The sequence below is a fragment of the Tupaia chinensis genome, unplaced genomic scaffold, assembly GCF_000334495.1.
Source record: "Tupaia chinensis unplaced genomic scaffold, TupChi_1.0 Scaffold145652_1, whole genome shotgun sequence".
Lineage (NCBI taxonomy): Eukaryota > Metazoa > Chordata > Mammalia > Scandentia > Tupaiidae > Tupaia > Tupaia belangeri.
Window position 1 is genome coordinate 2,677,243 of NW_006205509.1, and position 7,753 is coordinate 2,684,995.

Sequence of the window (7,753 nt, forward strand, 5' to 3'; positions counted from 1 at the left end):
AGGTCAGCAGTAACTAAAATGTGTCCATTGGATTTATCAAAAACATAAAGAGACTTTGATTTCAAGGTCTGGTAAGAGCACAGTCCAGACTACAATGGACTTAGAGATGAAAAGAAGGTAAAGAAGTAGGAAAAAAGTGTTAGTCTGTGTAATGTTCCCCACATTCATTATGATACATGGGGTCATGCAATGTGTTCAAGTCCCTTTCCATTCATACATAAACATGTGCAATTCTCAAATTTATACAAATCCACATGCTGGCCTGACCCCATAGTGCAGTGGTTACACACTGCACAGAGGAAGCCAGATGGCTGACAAGGGCTTGAATCCTAGCCCTTGTGGCTTGAAAAACATGCTGGGCATCTGCATGTCCAGAATCCGATGGAATGGAAAATTAGAGGAGAAGGGATTGTTGCAAGACCAAACTGCACTAGGGATGCTTGAATGCATGCTCTCTCTCTCTCTTTCTCCCTCTTACAAATGCCTGCCAGCATTAAAAAAGAAACTATACATGTCTTAAGTCTTTAGTTAGACTGAAAGATTCTAGAGAAAAGATCACGTTACCACCTCTGAATTCCCAACTACCTAGAATGGTCCAGGGCTTGCTATAGACACTCAGTAAAAGCTTGTTGACTATAAATAGTAAAATACTTTATTAAATATATTTAAATCACTTACCATAATAATAGTTGACAAAAACATGCACAGAGAGATGTTCATTTAATTCAACAAGCATGTATATAATGTCTACTATATGCTAGGCACTTTGGCAGGAAGTAGTACTCATATTTTAATGGAGAAAAGGTGTACACAAGCAAATAAATTAGATTCTACAAGTATTATGAAAGAAAAATGTTTTATTCTAATCTTAATGTGCAAGAAGGAATCCATTAGCAGAACACTTACACAAAGATGTTGAGGGCCAGCAGGTGGCGTGATGCTTAAAGGCGCTGGACTCCCACATAACCATGATTTGAGTCCTGAACCTGGTGGTTTGCTTTCTCACTCCCTCCCCCCATTCTGTCCCCTTCTGGTTAAGTTAAAAATAAATAAATGGATAAATAAAGTTAAAATATTTTTTTAAAAAAAGAAAAAAGATATTGATTTAACTTTTTTAATTGAGAGAAAAAATAAAAAGCAAACTATTAATAGTAAAAATATATATTTTTCAGACCAGCTAGGTGGTGTGATGGATAAGGTGGATGAATCCGGTATGGCTGAGTGTACAGTTCAAGCCCAGTCTTGGCAACTTACAAGGCTCACGTGCATGCATTCCCAAAATCCCAAGAGGAGAATAAAAGAGAAGAGATTATTTGCTATGTGGCCATTCCCCTCTGGGGGATGATTTCTCGTTTTTCCCCCTTTCTCACTGTGTCTCTCTCTGGGAAGCGCATGTGTCCTATAGCAAAAACTAAAAAATATATTAACATGAGGCCAGAAAGTGGCATGATGGTTAGGGGTGCTGGATTCCGTAAAAAATATATTAACATGAGGCCAGCAAGTGGCATGATGGTTAGGGGTGCTGGATTCCCACAGGGCCAACTGTGGTTCGAGTCCTGGACCTGGCAGCTTGCTTTCTCCCTTTCCCTCTCTCTGTCTGGTCAAATTAAAAAATAATGATAACTTGAAAAAATTGAATTAAATAAATAAATAATTCTATTTAAAAAATTGAATTAAATAAATAAATAATTCTAAAAAATTAACTTTTTCTTTTCATAGTTTGGCAATAAGGAACAAAAAAAAACAGATCTTTTTTTAAGAATTATTTAACTTTATTTATTTATTTATTTCTATTTATTTAAATTTGACCAGAGAAGGACAGAGTGAGAGAGAGAGAGTGAGAGAGAAAGTGAGAAAGCAAGCTGCTATGTCCGGGACTCAAACCATGGTCGGCCATGTGGGAGTCCAGCACCTGTAACCACCATGCCACCTGCTGGCCCCAGATTGATTATTTCACCTGACCTTTCACATATTTAAGATCACCAGTGCACATATATCTATTTCTGATCTAGATCTTATTGTTACTTATGCCCAAGGGGTGGAAAAAAACCTTATTTAAATAAGGAACAGAATGACTCTGAGCTAGAATTACAAAGAATCAATTGCATGAACCCTCCTCTCTTTTTTATTTAATCTTCTGTAAACTGCATACAGAACTGAAACTATTGGGGAAATAACATGTTTCTTAATTAATCTTTTATACTGTAAAGAAAATAAAAATCAAGACTGTCTCTCGTTCTAAAAGGAAACTTGTCCACTGTGCTATGGTCTAGCAGTGTCTGATTTATTTCATTATTAAAAAATCATAACAGAAGGATTTTGAATGAGCTGCTTAATCTTTATACTCCCTATGCCATCAAATTCTTATTTTTGCTAAATTTACTTCTAGGCTCAGAAAGATTATTCAAGTCATTTTTAATCCTCCTGTTTGTTTACTGAAATATATTTTTCTTCACTAAAAGGATGGAGATAGGATGATGTTGCTGATTATTTTTCATGAAATATGCAAGTAGATAAAATGATTTGTGTGTTGGGCTTTATCTTTTTCTAGAGAAGATTACTGCAGCAAAGTTGAACAAATGAAACAGAGCTGTGGATGGCAGCCTAGGAAAATCCATGACTGCCACTATCACACCACAGCCCCACAGATGTCTCCTCAAGTCTCTCCCTCCCACACTGTGCTCTGCCTGCCAGCTCAGCGGGAATGAATGGTCTCTGCAGAGCAGTGTAAATAGTGCTGCAGACCCTAAAAAGCTGTCACTGAAAACCAAAAGCAAAACTGTCCGTCCAAATATAAATTTTCAAGTTTGGCAGCCAAAAAAAAACCTCTTTATATCCGAAATTTCATCAGAACATCTAGTGGTATGCAGTCCAGAGACTTACTCTGCATAATCCATCCTTGCTGATAATGGAGTCTTTCTGAACCGCAGAAGAATGTTACCGCAATCCATTTTCTAGTAGAAAAAGCAAAGTCTTTTTGTCCCAAGAGGCAATTGAGCAACCACCACAGTCTCTAGTTGAATAGCAACGGTGTGTGGCTGGCAACAATTCCCACAGTTAGAAGCCCAACCCTAGAGAAGGATATTTACCGTATTCACAGAAGAACTACATAAAAATTAAATACAGTTACTGAACTGACATTGCATAATTCTCTCTGATGGAGGCAACATTAAAAAGCAGTCTTCTCTTTTACACTATATAACTCTCCTCTTCTTTTTAATTTGGTTATTATTGTTTTTTCTTGTTACTTTCCAGAAAAGAGAACAATGCAGAAATATAGCTGAATGCATAGGCAGTAGTAGCTGCAGAACTCAATAAGTGATTTCTCCTTGTATTTTCCCAATTCTGTATCAGGAAAGATTATTCATTTCTAAGGACAACACAAAATTCTATTACACCAATTTCTGGTAAAAGACTATCTAAAGTAAACTATTTAATTACTGTATGTTCATTAGCTCTTAAATATTGCTGTTAGAACTACTTAGTATGCTTCCTTGTCTAGTATGATTAGTGTTTCCATTTTGCAAGATTTTATTAATTTTTTTCCCATCTTGAAATATTTGGGGGGTAATATATGCAAAAGAATGTCCGAAAATAAATGATTTGAAACTGAGAAATCATTTTTGATGACTCGATTACTAAACCCTTTTTGAATTTGAAGTCACATTTACCCAAGCCATTTCGAGCAGCACTCCCATCTTCTCTCCTACTTTATTTTTTAAAGTAATTAGACATGCTAAAATAAATTATTTGAAACTGAGAAATCATTTTTGACTCGATTACTAAACCCTTTTTGAATTTGAAGTCACATTTACCCAAGCCATTTCGAGCAGCACTCCCATCTTCTCTCCTACTTTATTTTTTAAAGTAATTAGACATGCTGAATCCTGACTGAATGTAATAGAGTTTAGTATTTTAAGAGGAGTTATGTTCCATATTTTATCTCAACACAAATTCTGTGACTAAGGGTAGGGAAAAACCTAACAGGATGATTCTAACTGCAGTTTGAGGTTTAAGCAATATAAACTACCCAACTCCAGTCTCTTTCTTCCCTTTCCGCCCCTCCCCAACCCCACCCCATCATGGATGCTCGACTGACTGCTTTTGCACGGTCTCTTTGTCTGAAGGATGCAAACAGTCTATGGATGCTAGGGAAAAGGGGGTGGGGGAGAGATTACCTCATCCCATGTCGCTTGCACCAATCACCACTCTCCTGTCGTGGCTTCTCTGGGCAGATCGCAGGGTCTGGACCAACTGGAAAAGGCCCCGGCCCATCCCCATGGTGACTGAGTTGTATATAGGGAGCCGCATCCGCCCATGTGCCGCAGGTTCTCTTACATCGACCGCCTAAGAGTCGCGCTGTAAGAAGCAACAACCTCTCCTCTCCGATTCCACTATCTCCTCCGCAGCAGCGAAGTAGCAACCATGGTAAGAATCTTTTTTCTCTGGCCCTTTGTTTCCATTGGGTGGAGTCAGTCCTCCAGGGTCTGACTTAAGGTTTCTTAAAAACCTTAAGTTCTTTTGTTTCGGGTAAGAGTGATCTTCTGCATTGTTTGTGAGGTTTAGCTTTGTCTGCCCAAAATCTGTAAGCTCCGCCGCCGCAGTGCGGGTGCGGGAATTCAACCAGAACTGCGCCCAGGACGCAGCAGAACTATGGGGAAGAACAAAGGCGGCGCAATATGAGTTCGTGTTATCCGAGAGCCCTTCCGGGCCGCAGCCAGCCAGCCTGTCGTAATGAGAGTCTGGGACTGGGAAAGGCGATGGTTGTGTCGCCTTAGTCCTCGGTGTGTACGCACTGCATTTGTGTGACTAGGAGAGGCTCTTTCCTGTCTCGCTTCTTTCCCCAGAGGCAGGGACAGAAGTCGTCCAACAGAACTAGAGGGCGGTGTGTGTAGATAGGGGGATTGCGGAAGTGGAGAGGACAGGGACAAAGCGGAGCCTTGGGTTAATATAAAAAGATCCCTATAGGACTCGCTGGCTTTTTAGAAAGATACCCATATATTAACGGGGAAAAACAGTTTCTGCTAGAGCCTTTGGCAGCCTGTGTCTTGGCGGCGCGGGGAGGAGCTGTTTGTTTCTCTCTTCCCTGGCGTTGGAGCCACTGGGCGGGGTTCGTACGACCTCACTAAACCTCCTGTCAGGAGGACTTAAAAGCCTTTCATTACTGTGGAACTGTAGGCTTCAAAAGGTTTTTAATTCACTGTTAAAAATTAAATGATTTTTTTTCTTGTGGTGCAAAATCATAATTTACTTGACAAGATCTTTAATGTCTGATTCGGGAGGTTCCGCCCTGACAGACTAGATTGTGTTTGTGTGTGCGCACGTGAGCCTTGGCCAAACGTTCAGCGAGGGTGAAAGCCCACTTTGTGAGCTCCGGGGTACCCTAATGGTCTGGACCCAGGGAAACGCCCTTCCCCGCCCCCCACGCTAAGCCAGTGAATAGACAATGAAGAGACAATGAAAGCTGTCACCCTAAAGATCTTGGAGAAGAAAATCTCTCTTGAATGCGAAGAGTATGAATAATATGTGGTGGGTAGAGAATGAAAACGTTATTTTGTTGTTTTAAATATTTCATTACTCTTTCACAAGGCTTTTATACATTGTTCGGTAAATTCTAATGTATTTGTTTCTAACTTAGGAACTGTTATTTTAAAGCCATGTACTAATAATTTTTCAATCTTTTACAAACGCTTTTTAGAAAGTAATCAAATTGCTGCAAACAAAGAAGAATTGTACTCTGTATCCAGCTATCTTTTGTTCTAGTGCATCTTCATTAATTCATTTCAGTTCAGGCACATGGTCCCAGGCTGGGTCAGAGAAGGAAAACTGGCAAAACAGCACAATGAGATCATGTAGGCAGTTGCTGGAAATAGAGCTTTCTCTGTTAAATAATGTAGCAGACAGCACAGGCTAGCACCAGGCACAGCAAATACAGCAATGCAGCAATGGAGGAGGCAGACCTTGTCCAGCTTGTAACTCCCAAGAACTGATGGATTCTGCAGATAGACTGCAAAAGGGTGTGGCTTCTAGCCTTAGCTGCAGTACCAATGTCCATATTGAAATACCAACTCATCTTTAGAAGAAACCGTCCTCTTTGTTTAAATGAGGAAAGAAGCAGTGAGGTTAACTACAATTAATTATTGGATTTACTTTATTTAACAAAATCTGTGCTTTGAGTATTTTTTCAATATAAAAAAATTTCTATTCAAGAATGGCTATGGGAACAATGGGCTTGTTCCATGTGCTAAACAGCACCAAGGTGACATTATTATTCAGACCACACCCATCTGCAGCATTTATAGCAGGTGCTTTTCCTAAATAATTATGTTATGAATATTGATTTCAAATAATTTTGAAGAATACCTGCATATTACTAGAAATAATTTTTAGAAATTTACTGAAAATTCAAAATGCTAATACAGCTTAATTTTTATAATATTCTTTACCTTCCCACAGCGTGAGTGCATCTCCATCCACGTCGGCCAGGCTGGTGTCCAGATCGGCAATGCCTGCTGGGAGCTCTACTGCCTGGAACACGGCATCCAGCCCGATGGCCAGATGCCAAGTGACAAGACCATTGGGGGAGGAGATGACTCCTTCAACACCTTCTTCAGCGAGACAGGCGCCGGCAAGCATGTGCCCAGGGCCGTGTTTGTAGACCTGGAACCCACAGTCATCGGTGAGTTGACCTCAGTAACCCAAGTGAGATCCAGGGTGCTGAGACAGGAGGTCTGACCTGGGGCTCCACTGCACACACGCGCACACACACACTCACTCACTCACTCTCACACGCTCACAGCCAGGGTTAAGCAGACTTGTACAGGCTGTTAGTGATGGGTGGCGGCTTTGTCTTCCTTTCCCAGATGAAGTTCGCACTGGCACCTACCGCCAGCTCTTCCACCCTGAGCAGCTCATCACAGGCAAGGAAGATGCTGCCAATAACTATGCCCGCGGGCACTACACCATCGGCAAGGAGATCATCGACCTCGTCTTGGACAGAATTCGCAAGCTGGTATGTTTATTCTCAACAATTAAATAAATTAATGAACCTAAAAAAGATATTTAAAACAATGCTTTTTTTTAAACACAGAATTAAAATGTAATAAAAAGATTAATTTTATTCCTTAAGAGTTTATCTTTTTTTTTTTTTTCCTATAGGGCATGTTCACCTGTCAGAGAGAGAGAAAATAAGAAAGCACCCCCTAGGGTGGATAGCCACACCACAATCCCTCCTCCATTCTCCTTTCAGGATTTTGGATGTGCACACACTATGGACCCTGCTTGTTTTTCAAGCCACCAGATCTTGGACTCAAACCACACAGGTGGTTATATGGGATCCAGCCTCTCTAACCAATGTGCCACCAGGCCCTAGGATTTTGTTTGTTTAATTCAGTTAAAACATGAACTATTTGGTGTCATTTTATAAATATTAATAAGGAATTTTAAAAATTAAGAAATGCTGAGTAATTTCAGAAGGTCTATACTTTTTAAAAAGAATTTGTTGGGGCAGGTGGCATGCTGGTTAAGGTTCTAGACTTCCACATGGCCAACCATAGTTCAAGTCCTGGACCTGATAGCTTGCTTTCTCACACTCTCTCTCTCTGGTCAAGTTAAAAAATAGCAAATAAAATTAATTTAAAAAAGAATTTGTCAAAATAAGAGCTAAATGTATAAAAATGGCAATGTATAAAAATAAAAATATATTTGCTATGACCTATCACCAAGGACAAATACTTATCTTTTCTCTATGTTC

General features: G+C 39.9%; 1 protein-coding gene and 1 long non-coding RNA gene across 2 annotated transcripts in view; one reads left to right on the forward strand and one right to left on the reverse strand.

Moving 5' to 3' along the window:
* The window catches only part of LOC102496121 (uncharacterized), a 21,082-nt gene extending 15,415 nt beyond the window's left edge, over positions 1-5,667 (reverse strand). The window contains exon 1 of the long non-coding RNA XR_337368.3: positions 4,179-5,667. This is a non-coding gene — a long non-coding RNA (uncharacterized LOC102496121). The remainder of the gene's footprint in view (positions 1-4,178) is intronic.
* The window catches only part of LOC102496850 (tubulin alpha-1A chain), a 40,410-nt gene continuing 36,929 nt past the window's right edge, over positions 4,273-7,753 (forward strand). Inside the window, exons 1-3 of the mRNA XM_014584076.2 lie at positions 4,273-4,428; positions 6,457-6,679; positions 6,864-7,012. Of these exons, the coding sequence (XP_014439562.1) occupies positions 4,426-4,428; positions 6,457-6,679; positions 6,864-7,012 (375 nt within the window). The 5' untranslated portion in view covers positions 4,273-4,425. The remainder of the gene's footprint in view (positions 4,429-6,456; positions 6,680-6,863; positions 7,013-7,753) is intronic.